At 46.0% G+C, this 14,050-nt stretch overlaps 1 protein-coding gene across 1 annotated transcript; it reads left to right on the top strand.

Annotated features, from left to right (window-relative positions):
- The first annotated feature begins 5,247 nt into the window (after nucleotides 1–5,247).
- NGRN (neugrin, neurite outgrowth associated) lies at nucleotides 5,248–11,532 on the top strand. Its single transcript, XM_081547084.1, has 3 exons — nucleotides 5,248–5,421; nucleotides 5,800–5,910; nucleotides 10,481–11,532. Exons 1-3 carry the CDS (start codon nucleotides 5,258–5,260, stop codon nucleotides 11,067–11,069), a joined length of 864 nt encoding a protein of 287 aa, XP_081403210.1. The 5' UTR covers nucleotides 5,248–5,257; the 3' UTR covers nucleotides 11,070–11,532.
- Nucleotides 11,533–14,050: the final 2,518 nt, after the last annotated feature.

Genomic DNA, 14,050 nt, shown 5'->3' with positions numbered 1-14,050 from the left:
AGGGGTAAAAATTTTGCATTTTAGCTGTGATGGATGGATGGATGAAGGAGGGAAGATGGAATCCAATTAAGATCCTGCTGAATGCTGGCAATTCAGGCAAGCGATGATAGTTCAGGTACTAGAACAAAATATTTGTCTAAAAAATGAGTGTGCATCCTGCAAGGCAATGGACTCCAAAACATTTCAAGGAGGAGGTAATAGAATATCATATACTGGAGGATCCAGAAATCTGGGAATCAGGAAATGTCCATGTCTTTTTAAAGGAGAGAAATTTTTAAAGTGTCCTTTAGATGTAGGCACATGATATAATCTTAAAGTGACAAATTTGGGCTAAGTTTGGTGGAGGTGGCAATCAGAAGGCAAAGTGGGTGCACCTCAGGAAGAGATGGCAATGGTGAAGGAGCAGTCTAATGAGCACCTGAAGGGCATGTGTGCTAATCACGGCTGTCCCTCCCAAGTGCCAAGACCGTCCAAGATGTGGTTACTAAAAACAATGAAGGAAGGCAAGCAGATACTCGTCCCGAACACTGAGTTGGCCTAATTCCAGGGGCTTGGCCTGCAGGTTCAGGAAAGGATGGGGGTGGGACTTGTGTGAACTGGCGTGAAAAAAGAAGGATAAGTCCTGTCAGGCACTGGGTCAGCTGTGGCAAGAATCTGCTCTTGAGTGCAGTGCGCTTGATTGTGTTTCCACTGCCAGCCCCAGGAGCAAGGAGGAGGTCTCAGAGGTCCAACAATGCCTGGGAAAGAGCAGGAGCCAGCCGAAGGGCCGTCATGAGCCACCAGCTGAGTCTAGCACCGGGCAGATAGGTCTTCAGCTCTATTTCTCAAAGTGAAGGTACCCCTAGTGCTCCTAATGATCGCCCACCACAAAGAAAGCTCAGGCCAGCTCAGCTCAGCTCCTGCACCCCAGAGTGTTGTGTGGAGTGATGTTGGATGAGTGGGGCTTGTCAGCAAATCTAACAAAGCACAGTCCCCCTGCCCCCCCAGACCCCAAACCTAGTGGAAAACATCCCATTCTGTAGTGAACAGTTCTGTCCTTAAGGAACATCCCCTTAGAACACCACGAAGGTCCTTACCCCCATCCCTCTCCCTTCAGAGTCTAAGAGGATGGAGCTGAATACCTGGAAGACCAGTGAATCAAAGGAAGGCTATGGTGAAGAAGAGGAATCTGAGGAGGAGTGTGTAAAAGGGGAAGATGCCATCCCTTCTAATGCTTTTCAGCAGGCACTCTCAAAGGCTGACTACAATGCATTTAGGAACGGAGTTCCTTTATACACTGTAGCCAAGAAAATACAAAGAAAATCGTAACCTCAGCTGAGCCAGATGTCTTAGAAGTTGGGAGGAGAAACTGAAGGCAGAAACACAGATAACTGTCCCCTGGACCCCCTCACTTGCCTCAACTCGAGAGTAACCCTTTGCCCTTCTGCAGTTGGGCGGGGAATGCAAAGTTTTCCCTTTAGCCTGGGAAACAGGACAGGAAATACAGGAGATCATTAGCCTTTTGGTACAACAAAATCCAGAACCATTTTGGGCTGGCTTAATTTAGAATTTCAGCACATTTATATCATCCTGGTCTTACCCAGGTGGTGCTACTGGTAATGAACCAGTCTGCCAATGCAGGAAACACGGGTTAGATCCCTGAGTTGGGAACATCCACTGGAGGAAGGACATGGCAACTCACTCCAATATTCTTGCCTGGAGAACCCAGGGAAAGAGGAGCCTGGAGGGCTACAGTCCATAGGGTTGCAAAAGAGACACAACTGAAGCCACTTAGCATGCACGGTCTTTCCTTTAAGTGGCTTCTAGAGAAAATGAATCTGTGGGCTGTCTCTTCATCTGGGTGTCTGGTACCGCAGGGTCCTTTTCTCTCTCTCCCTGATTTCTGCTCTTCCTCCATTCCAGAACCCTGGCCATCAGTCTGACCAACTGCAAGTATGAGAGTGAAGCCCCTAGCTCATCACTCAAATCACTGGGCATCAGAGGATATTTAAGGTTGCAGTTTTCACTCTGGAGATAGTTCTCGCAATTTGCTCCCAGCCTCTGGATCTTGTTCAGTTTAGTTCACTCAGTCGAGTCCGACTCTTTGTACCAGGCTTCCATGTCTATCACCAACTTCTGGAGCTTACTCAAACGCATGTCCATCGAGTCAGTGATGCCATCCAACCATCTCATCCTCTGTCGTCCCCTTCGTCTCCTGCCTTCAGTCTTTCCCAGCATCAGGGTCTTTTCCAGTGAGTCAGTTCTTTGAATCAGGTGGCCAAAGTATTGGAGTTTCAGCTTCAGCATCAGTCCTTCCAATGAATATTCAGGACTGATTGCCTTTAGGATTAACTGGTTTGATCGCCTTGCACTCCAAGGGACTCACAAGAGTCTTCTCCAACACCACAGTTCAAAAGCATCAATTCGTTAGGTTGACTTACAACTTGTCATCTCTGTCCTTCAAACTTTAGCCTGGATTTACCAATAAATCTGGACTCTGGGTGCAGCCCGGGGCTAGAGGTCATCCAGGCGACAAAAACTCCCTTTCCCAGAGGAGTCGAGTTCCCACAGCTCGGGGCGTTGCCATCAGAGAATGGCTGAGGGGACGCCCTTCCTGTGACCATGTCGGAGACAGGCCGGCCTGGGCAGCCCTTGGGGTAGAGGGGCGGCTCTTGGTAAATGATCTCGTCTTTAAAATTTTTGCCAAGAGAACGCACTGGTCATAGCAAACACCCTCTTCCAACAACACAAGAGAAGACTCTACACATGGACATCACCAGATGGTCAACACCGAAATCAGATTGATTATATTCTTTGCAGCCAAAGATGGAGAAGCTCTATACAGTCAGCAAAAACAAGACCGGGAGCAGACTGTGGCTCAAATCATGAACTGCTTATTGCCAAATTCAGACTGAAATTGAAGAAAGTAGGGAAAACCACTAGACCATTCAGGTATGACCTAGAGCAAATCCCTTATGAGTATACAGTAGAAGTGACAAATAGATTTAAGGGACTAAATCTGATGGAGTGCCTGATGAACTATGGACAGAGGTTTGTGACATTGTACAGGAGACAGGGATCAAGACAATCCCCATGGAAAAGAAATGCAAAAAAGCAAAATGGCTGTCTGAGGAGGCTTTACAGATAGCTGGGAAGAGAAGAGAAGCGAAAAGCAAAGGAGAAAAGGAAAGATATTCCCATCTGAATGCAGAGTTCCAAAGAATAGCAAGGAGAGATAAGAAAGCCTTCCTCAGCGATCAATGCAAAGAAATAGAGGAAAACAACAGATTGGGAAAGACTAGAGATCTTTTCAAGAAAATTAGAGATACCAAAGGAACATTTCATGCAAAGATAGGCTCGATAAAGGACAGAAATGGTATGGACCTAACAGAAGCAGAAGATATTAAGAAGAGGTGGCAAGAATACACAGAAGAACTGTACAAAAAAGATATTCATGACCCAGATAATCACGATGGTGTGATCACTCACCTAGAGCCAGACATCCTGGAATGTGAAGTCAAGTGGGCCTTAGAAAGCATCACTATGAACAAAGCTAGTGGAGCTGATGGAATTCCAGTTGAGCTATTTCAAATCCTGAAAGATGATGCTGTGAAAGTGCTGCACTCGATACGCCAGCAAATTTGGAAAACTCAGCAGTGGCCACAGGACTGGAAAAGGTCAGTTTTCGTTCCAATCCCAAAGAAAGGCAATGCCAAAGAATGCTCAAACTACCGCACAACTGCGCTCATCTCACATGCTAGTAAAGTAATGCTCAAAATTCTCCAAGCCTGACTTCAGCAATACATGAACCGTGAACTTCCAGATGTTCAAGCTGGTTTTAGAAAAGGCAGAGGAACCAGAGATCAAATTGCCAATATCCGCTGGATCATTGAAAAAGCAAGAGAGTTCCAGAAAAACATCTATTTCTGCTTTACTGACTATGCCAAAGCCTTTGACTGTGTGGATCACAATAATCTGTGGAAAATTCTGAAAGCGATGGGAATACCAGACCACCTGACCTGCCTCTTGAGAAACCTGTATGCAAGTCAGGAAGCAACAGTTAGAACTGGACATGGAACAACAGACTGGTTCCAAATAGGAAAAGGAGTATGTCAAGGCTGCATATTGTTACCCTGCTTATTTAACTTATATGCAGAGTACATCATGAGAAATGCTGGGCTGGAAGAAACACAAGCTGGAATCAAGATTCTGGAAGAAATATCAATAACCTCAGATATGCAGATGACACCACCCTTATGGCAGAAAGAGAAGAAGAACTAAAGAACCTCTTGATGAAAGTGAAAGAGGAGAGTGAAAAAGTTGGCTTAAAGCTCAACGTTCAGAAAACTAAGATCATGGCATCTGGTCTCATCACTTCATGGGAAATAGATGGGGAAACAGTGGAAACAGTGTCAGACTTTATTTTGGGGGGCTCCAAAGTCACTGCTGATGGTGATTGCAGCCATGAAATTAAAAGACGCTTACTTCTTCGAAGGAAGGTTATGGCCAACCTAGATAGCATATTTAAAAGCAGAGCCATTACTTTGCCAGCAAAAGTCCGTCTAGTCAAGGCTATGGTTTTTCCAGTGGTCATGTATCGATGTAAGAGTTGGACGGTGAAGAAAGCTGAGCACCGCAGAATTGATGCTTTTGAACTGTGGTGTTGGAGAAGACTCTTGAGAGTCCCTTGGACTGCAAGGAGATTCAATCAATCCATCCTAAAGGAGATCAGTCCTGGGTGTTCACTGGAAGGACTGATGTTGAAGCTGAAACTCCAATACTTTGGCCACCTCATGCGAAGAGTTGACTCATTGGAAAAGACCCTAATGCTGGGTGGAATTGAGGGCAGGAGGAGAAGGGGACGACAGAGGATGAGATGGTTGGATGGCAACACTGACTCGATGGACATGGGTTTGGGTAGACTCCTGGAGTTGGTGATGGACAGGGAGGCCTGGCGTGCTGCAATTCATGGGGTCGCAAAGAGTCGGACACGACTGAGCGACTGAACTGAACTGAACTTAAAATTTATGGCGTTTGGCAGGAGCATCCTCTACCTCATTCCGGTTCCCGGAGTTACAGGGAAACCCGCCCCCCCACCGCCCCGTAGTTACTATGGGAAAGGCTGGGCCACGGAGCGGTTTAAACCCAAAAGCCACGCCCCAGCCCGAAGCCGGAAAGAACAGCGACCTCCCCCAGCTTTCGCCCACCGCGTACTTCCGGTTCCGTCCCCGCTTCCGGTGCTGCCACTCCGCGGGTCGTGAAGGGGTTGTTGATAAAGATGGCGTTTTCGCTGAACGTTTTGCCTGGCGGGCGTGTCTGCGCAGCGGTCGCTCGCTGTGGGTTTGCTACCCGGGGGGTGACCATCCCGGGCTCTATCAGCCGAGAACCGGACCCCGATTTCGACTGGGAACCGGAGGAGCGAGCACTGCAGGAGGTGGAGAGGTACCGGCTCCTTCCCGGGCCCTCAGCCTGAAGCAGGGCCTCGGTCTGGGCGCCCTTGTTCACGCCCGGTTGGCGTTGGGCGTCCTGCAGCAGCCCTTATCACCCGTTTTTAGGGGCGCAGGGGCAGGTGTCAGATCCTTTGGGACCACAAGTCCTTTCACCAAGGACGTATTTCATCACCCGACTAAAGAATTCAGCAACAGCTCATGGGCTGTTGTTCTTGGTATTAGACTTCTGGGGCGGTGTTCTGGCTGGCTGACATGGCCAGGTAGTGTTTGCAAAGTGAAGTGCGCTGGACGCTCTGTGACTGACCCCAAGGCTCTTAAGCCACCCGTCTAGCGTCTAGGCATGGTTTCTGCCATTGGTTCTCTCCCCCAGCGCCCTGAAACGACAGAAAAAAGCCATCCGGTTCCAGAAAATTCGGAGGCAAATGGAGGCGTCAGGTGCCCCGCCCAGGACCCTGACGTGGGAAGCCATGGAGCAGATCCGGTAAGACGAAGATTTTTTATTTTGAATACGTAGTACATTACATCGGAGAAGGCAAGGGCACCCCACTCCAGTACTCTTGCCTGGAAAATCCCATGGACGGAGGAGCCTGGTAGGCTGCAGTCTATGGGGTCGCTACGAGTCGGACACGACTGAGCGACTTCACTTTCACTTTTCACTTTCATGCATTGGAGAAGGAAATGGCAACCCACTCCAGTGTTCTTGCCTGGAGAATCCCAGGGATGGTGGAGCCTGGTGGGTTGCCGTCTATGGGGTCGCAGAGTCGGACACGACTGAAGCGACTTAGCAGCAGCAGTACATTACATATGGCTCAAAATTAAAGCAGTATAACTGCGTATGTGTTGAGAGGCGTTAACCCTCCTAGTCGCCTGTGGATAGTATTTTTAATAGTTTTCTTGTGTCACTATCTAGGTTTTCTTCTGCACATACACGCAAGCTCATTTGAATGTAGAATTTTATTTTCACTTGTAGCCTCAAACAGAATTTATAAATAACTTTTCTACACTTTACTTTGTTCACTTAATATATTCCGAAGATCTTTCAACTTCCCAAGAGAGAGCTCCTCATTCTCTTTTGTAGATGCTTAATAAATTGTAGTTTATATTACTGGTCTTTTATGGTGGGCACTTGAATTGTTCCCATTCACTTACGTAACAAATAGTGCTCTAGTGCATGACCATGTGTACCCATCAATGTACATATTTGCCAGAAGCATTATACACATTCTCAGAAGTAGGGTTGCTGAAGCCAAAGGTAAATGAATTTGCATTTTGATAAATATTTCTAAATAGTCTTCCAAAGGTCATGTTCCATTTTTCATTCTCACTAGAATAATTCTGGAGTTGAGACATAGAATAACAGGGGTTTTATGGAGCTGATCAAGATTTTATGAACCTACAACAACTCTCTTCTGTCAGCTTCCTCTCTTGTCTTGAATGCCAGGATTTTTTACCCTTCCATCTTCTTACCTGTCACCTACCCTTTGGGGATCAGTAAATAATCTTTTTATTTCAGAGAAAAATCAGGCCATTAGGTAAAAAGTTATTAAACCTTCTTGGACTCCTCCTTACCGTCCACTTTCAGTCTTGTACTCTAGTCATATCACTGGGTAAGTGGCAGTACTTCACTTGTCTAGGACCAGTTTTCTGGGTGCTGTAGGTCAAATCCCTACCTAATTCCTCAGGTACCTTTTTCTGTCAACTTAAAGTTGTCCGTGTTGTGTGCTGAGCTCAGTCTATCAATAACCAGTGCTGTGGCTGGACCAGCTGTTGTGTCTTAAGATTACAACATGCCCTTCAATGACCTCAAGAAACTTTGGCTGGGGGTGGGTGGAAGTTTATTACTTACAGGACCTGAAAATTACACAGCCCACCTGAGGCCACACAGCAAGGCCATGGCTAGAGAGCTGCGAGGGTCTGGAGTTCTACTTTTATTGGGGTTGAGCGCTGGTGCCTGAGATTTTTTTGGGGGTGGGGTGGGTAGGGTTTTGAGGGCTCACTCTATTGGTGAATTCAATGGGAATTTAAAGCACAGGAAGAGAAAAAGCAAGTGGCCCAAGTGGTTAGTTATTAAAGTCAACCATGATCTCAAACAAAGGTGCCTCAGTGGGGTGTCTGGAGCCCAGCTTTTTATCTGGTTGTGTGGCTGGCAGTGTATTTATTGAAGACAGCCATCTTCAAAGTGCATGCCTTGGCAAGCAAAGCTTAAGTCAGTCACTTGGATTACCAAAAAAAAAAAGGAAACCCAACTGTCAAGTCTACTCTACACTGCCTCCTCCTTTAGTTCCCTCCTGGCTCCCTGCTCTCATTTTTGTTTGTTTGTTTCATCATGACAATGAAACTGCTCACAAATATACCAGTGACTTCCTCAGTGCTAGGCATAACTGACTCAATATTTTAGCTTGTCTAACACTTCTCAGCATTTGACCTTGTCTGCATTCTTGAAATTCTCCTTTGACCCTTACACATTATTATTGTTCATTAATATACAGATTATAGTTCAAGGAATCTAATTCATGGCTGCACCCTGTTTCACTATCACTAGGCTGAGCTTCAAGTTTTTGAGCAATGAAAATTTGCTCATGGCGTTCTGCTGCTTAAAATTCTTCGTTGGTTCACTGTTGTTCTGAGATAAACTCCAGAATCCCTAAATGAGACATGGTCTTGATCCAGGGGACCACTCACCTCTATTTGTAGGATTGGTGTTCTGTTTTCTCTCTGGGCTTCCCTTCTTCCTCCAATACCTTAAGTATTGTAGATTTTTAGAGTTGGGTCTTTTATCTCGTTCTGCATATTTCTCTGCCTGATGCCACTCCTGCTGTTGGCTTATGACTTCCAGTTCTCTCAACGTCCAGGCCATGTTCTTCTGAACTCTGTAGTCAGTTGTGCACTAGACATCGCTGTTTGGCTGTCGCACAAGTTCCTCAAACTCAACATGTACAAAGTAGAGTTCATCATTGTTCCCTGACAATTTCATTCTTCTATTTTTGCTATATCTCTGAATGTTCCCACCAACCACCTACTCAGAAAATACTGACTCTCAACCTATTTCTTAACCCAGTATTTAGTTCCTTACCAAGTACACCCATTTGGCCTTCAAGTCTCTCTCCTCTTCTGCTCTCATTGCCCCTACCTGAGTTCAGACTGCCTGAATTCCTGGCAGCCTCTTGCCTGATCTTTCCACCTCTGGTCTTGCGCCAAAATTTACTGTTACTGAACCAGGTAACTGAACCTGAACCTGATGCCCAGCAAGCCAGTGCTGAAACCTTGAGGTCTGCAGCAGAGAAAGGGTTTATTCACAGGCAGCCAAGCAAGGAAACGCGAGAACAAATCTCAAATGGGCATCCTTGAAGGAGAGGCTTAGAATATTTATGGGGTAAAGAAGCAGCATGGGGGACTTCCTGGTGGTCCAGTGGCTAAGACTCCATGCTCCCAATGCAGAGGACCCGGGTCCAAATCCGGGTTGGGGAACTAGATTCTGCGTGCCTCAACTAAGACCCAGGGTAGTCAAATAAATAGATATTAAAAAAAGAGAAGCAGGGTGGTTTGAACCTTCAGGAACGGTTGTTGAAGGTTAGAAAAAGTGAAGTAATTGGAGCTCTGCACAGGGGTATCTGAGTTATGTGGTTCTTCATGGGATGCACGTTCAGAAAATGATGGGCAGCATTAGCATGATCGCAGGATGGAGATTTTGGCCCTTGACAATGAAAGGGCATTCATTGGACACTTGTGAAGGCCCAGTTGAATGGTCAGGGGTCTCCACTGGCTTGAGCTGGGCAAAACTAGCCCCATGGCCTGAACAACAACTTAAGCACTGTCACTACACTGACCCCTGCTCAGAAGTGTTGTGTACAGGGGGCAGTTAAAGGAATTGTGTGAGATACTGTCGAGGCTGTGAAGCTGGGAGGGTATGCACTTTGCAGGAACAGTTAGAGCACGTTTGGTCAGTGAAAGCAAGTTACAGGTTGTTATTCATTAATATACAGATTATAGTTCAAGGAAACTAATTGATGACTGCACCCTGTTTCACTATCATTGGATTGAGCTTCAAAATGAAAATTTGCTCATGGCGTTCTGCTGCTTAAAATTCTTCCTTTGTTCACTGTTGCTCTGAGATAAACTCCAGAATCCCTAAGCAAGACACGGTCTTGCTCCTTCTCCCACTGTCACACAGATAGAACTCTTCCCAACAAAGGTGATGTGCTTCTTTGTATTTCACCTGCTGCCTGCTCTACCATCAGTTCCTTTGACTCCCTGTTCTCCTCCTCCCCTCTCCGAGCTTGTTACCTAACCCTAACCCTAACCCTAACCGCTCATGTTTTCAGACCAGCTGTAGGGTGGATTTCCTGAAGAATTCTTAGGCTGCCCCACAGGTAGCCTGTCCCTGCCTCTCCCTCCCTGGTTCTCTCATAGCATCCTTTGCTGAGATCCTTTTCATAGTGTTTCTGGTTTTACTGGGTGTTAATACGTTTGTCTCCACCACCAGATTGTATGTTGGTTTTTTTTTTTAATGAGTGTCTATTTAGGGATAGGCCCTGGACTGGATATTTATTATACAATCAATAATTTATTAATAGTCAATTCAATAATCAATTTATTATTCAATCAACACAGTAGTCTTTTTTGTTTTGTTTTTTAGCTGCATAGTGGGGCATGCAGGATCCTACTTCCCTAACCAGGGGTCAAACCTGCCTGCATTGGGTCTTTGAGCTCCCTGCATTGGAAGCACGGAGTCTTCATCACTGCACTGTCAGGCATGTCTGGATTGTATGTTCTTTGAAAGGAAAGACTGTCTTGCATCCTCTGGATCTTACTGGGGCCTGTCATGCAGTGAGAGGAATCCAGTTGTCATTAAATGACTAAAAGTAGTTGGGTGTTGCTGTAAGCACAGAAGAATTGGCTGTAGACATGTAGTGGTACAAGACAGAGACTGCGTTTGCAGTTTTTCCAAGTCTTCTTCTTTTCATGTGTTTATCACTAGTGTTACATAATCTGTTAACCTTTCTGATAGGAGATGTCTTCACAGATGGAAAATCTGCTTCTTTTTTTCATAGGTATTTACATAGGGAATTTGCAGAGTCTTGGTCAGTTCCCAGATTGGCTGAAGGCTTTGATGTCAGCACTGATGTGATCCAAAGGGTTTTAAAAAGCAAGTTCGTACCCACATTGGAACAGAAACTGAAGCAGGATCAAAAAGTCCTTAAGAAAATCGGACTTGCTCGTTTGCTCCCGGAGCTCCCAGGCCCTGGAGATTCCTCCAAACCACTTTCTGCAGGCCAGTCTGTATCAGGTTCTTTGCTGATACCTTGGGATGAAGCCTCATCCAAAGGCCGCGGTCACAGCACAGCTTTGAAAGCGATTGAATTGAACACTCAGAGTACAACTATACCAACGAGACAGATGGAAAGGAATAAAGGAGTCCAGGGCCTGGAGGAGGGGAAGAACTTTGTGCCTGTTGCTGCAGGTCACCCTACCGGCACTTGCAAGGGCGCCAGAGGAATTGACAGTGATGGATTACCCAGTGACAAGAGGCTGGAAGAGCTGAAGGCAGGGGAGGCAGGTGACCAGAACTTCAGCAACAGGGTCGTGCAGAGGGGACGAGAGTTCTTTGACAGCAACGGGAACTTCCTGTACAGAATCTGAGCCGGAGATGTGCCACGTGACACACACCCGGGCGAGTATATTTGGTTCTGCCTGGATTTCTGTGTATGGATTTCCACCTTGGAAGTGGGGGGAACGATGAGCCTGGAATTTGGGGTAAAAGGCTTGAATCTGACAAAGGGCAGAGGACTTCACAGGGCAGATGTGTCTGGGAGCAGGGCAGTGACCCGCCAGGTAGAGTCCAGCCTCCTGGAGCACAGCCCCTGCTCTGACCCACATGCATCTTCAGGACTCACCCTTCTCCCTTGGGCTGTCTGTGTGTTGAAAAACCTGTATTGCATGTGTTGTTACAAGTTTCTGTGATACTTGCAGTATATTTGGGAGGAGGTTAAGTTTGTCTTCTCACCTCATTTACTTCTTGATTAATGAACACTTAACAGTTCTGGAACTGCTTAGTTAATTGGTTGTCCTCATTATGTGCAAAATAAAGCAAAATGAAGCAGTCTGTTTTGATTGGTACTCTGTGGGATTGGGAGGGTTTGTTTACCTGGGAAGGGAAGGGAAGAAAAACAGAGCCTCTAAATGCTGGGAGAGAAATGTGGCCAGAGGTATCGCCAGCAAAGGGCTCTGTGCTGATCAGCCCTGCTTAGTTACAGACTTTGACACTTAAAAACTGGACATTAGGCCTCCCCAAAGGCACTGGCACCCCACTCCAGTACTCTTGCCTGGAAAATCCCATGGGTAGAGGAGCCTGGTAGGCTGCGGTCCATAGGGTCGCTAAGAGTTGGACACGACTGAGCAAATTCACTTTCACTTTTCACTTTCATGCATTGGAGAAGGAAATGGCAACACACTCCAGTGTTCTTGCCTGGAGAATCCCAGGGACGGGGGAGCCTGGTGGGCTGCCGTCTTATGTGGTCGCACAGAGTCAGACACGACTGAAGTGACTTAGCAAACACCCAGTCTAAAGTTGCTCTTTTAGTTGCTGGGGCCCTGAAGAAGATAGGGGTGTGGGGGTCTGTCCAAACACAAAAAATACAGGGCAGGCACACAGGCTTTACAGGCTTGCAACATAATCTCCAGCCATTTCCAAAAGCTTAAAATAGAATCTTATTTTACAGTTTTTATCAGATTTTTACAAGGCTCTTGTGGTCTAGACAAGAACAAATAATAAATCACTTTTACAAATTTGGTATCAAGGGTTTTTGGATTATACCCACAGCCACATATGGAGAAGGCAGTGGTACCCCACTCCAGTGTTCTTGCCTGGACAATGCCATGGACGGAGGAGCCGGGCAGGCTGTAGTCCATGGGGTCGCTAAGAGTCGGACACGACTGAGCGACTTCACTTTCACTTTTCATTTTCATGCATTGGAGAAGGAAATGGCAACCCACTCCAGTGTTCTTGCCTGGAGAATCCCAGGGACGGGGGAGCCCGGTGAGCTGCTGCCTATGTGGTCGCACAGAGTCGGACACGACTGAAGCGACTTAGCAGCAGCAGCAACAGCCGTGTAGCTGTGAGTGAGTGACAGCACAGCACTGGGACTTGAACCCAGGTCTCACTCTTAAGTCTTCTTAAATTCCTGGAATCCAGCATTGCCTGGCATAATTTCTGTTAATTCACTGATTCTTTTACAAATATTTGATGAATATAATCACCAGAAAGTGATTATCAAAAGACAAATAGAGACATATTCAGGCAACATAAGAGTCCAGTGATAGTTCTCAACAATGTCTCACTTTAACAATTTACCAGCAAAAATAGGCTAGTCAGAATTTAAATATATGCAGAATGTTTTTCTAATGGAGACGTAGATATCCCAACCCTGTCATTGATAGTCTGTTCATGTATCTTGTTGCTATTTCAGATATCATTAATAGCAATTATAATATCACTGATTGCTGTTAACTGGAGCATTTGCTAAGTATAAGTGGGCAAGGCCCTATCACATGCCAAAGTTAGGGAATCCAGGTTCTGGTAATAGAGCAGTGGACACACAAGGTCCTTGTCGCTGCTCTGTCACTTTCAAGTAATTTACAAACATAAGTATTTTTATGATTTTAAAAAGTAATTTGCCATGAGAACCTTTGAGCAGCAAGATGCTATTTGACTGCTTAAACAGGCATTTCTAACTCCTGCACATCATTTGACTATGCCCTTTACCCAGGGGATTATGAAAAAAATTAGCTTTTATTACTAGCTTAGATACGTTTCCCATTTACCTCATCCCCTAGCATCCTAATGCTCACTAGCTTAAATCTTTTGTTCTCCATTGTAAATACTAATCTTAGACTTTTGCACTTACTAGTTTGCTGTTGCCAGATTTTCATTTGTCTGAGACCTTACCATTCAGGTCTCAAGTCAAATGTTACTTTCATAGGCCTTTCCTAATCACCCTAGTCTAAAACAACGCCCTTCACGGTCTAGCTATCAGCACACCCTGTTTAATTTTTCCCAGTATTTGAAATGTATTAGTAATGTATTGGAGAAGGCAATGGCAACCCACTCCAGTACTCTTGCCTGGAAAATCCCATGGATGGAGGAGCCTGGTAGGCTGCAGTCCATGGGGTTGCGAAGAGTCAGACCTGACTGAGCGACTTCACTTTCACTTTTCACTTTCATGCATTGGAGAAGGAAATGGCAACCCACTCCAGTGTTCTTGCCTGGAGAATCCCAGGGACAGAAGAGCCTGATGGGCTGCTGTCTATGGGGTCACACAGAGTTGGACACGACTGAAGCGACTTAGCAGCAGCACCAGTAATGTGTTATTTGTCATCACCTTCCTTGCCCCATTAGCAAGTAGATCCCATAAGGGCAGGAGACCTGTGTTCATTGCTGTAGTTCTAACCCGACGTAGATTTTTTTTTGCTGAGGGGCAAGTGGTATTTTAGTTCCATGACCAGGGACTGAACTCGTCTCCATCAGTGGAAGCACGGAGTCCTAACCACTGTACCTCCAGGGAATTCCCCTAACGCAGATTTCAGTATTGGTTGAGTGAATGAAAAAATGGCTGGGAAACCTT

This window comes from Giraffa tippelskirchi, chromosome 12, assembly GCF_054371585.1.
Source record: "Giraffa tippelskirchi isolate mGirTip1 chromosome 12, T2T-mGirTip1v1.2.pri, whole genome shotgun sequence".
Classification (NCBI taxonomy): Eukaryota; Metazoa; Chordata; class Mammalia; order Artiodactyla; family Giraffidae; genus Giraffa; species Giraffa tippelskirchi.
The sequence above is the reverse complement of the archived record's forward strand: the minus strand, read 5'-3'. Positions and strand labels throughout refer to the sequence as shown.

Bases quoted from the DNA above. Each gene is read 5' to 3' on its own strand.
- NGRN (XM_081547084.1), top strand. From the start codon at position 5,258: ATGGCGTTTTCGCTGAACGTTTTGCCTGGCGGGCGTGTCTGCGCAGCG. The intron at 5,422-5,799 runs GTACCGGCTCCT...TCTCTCCCCCAG, and splicing joins GCACTGCAGGAGGTGGAGAG to CGCCCTGAAACGACAGAAAA. The intron at 5,911-10,480 runs GTAAGACGAAGA...TTTTTTTCATAG, and splicing joins GAAGCCATGGAGCAGATCCG to GTATTTACATAGGGAATTTG.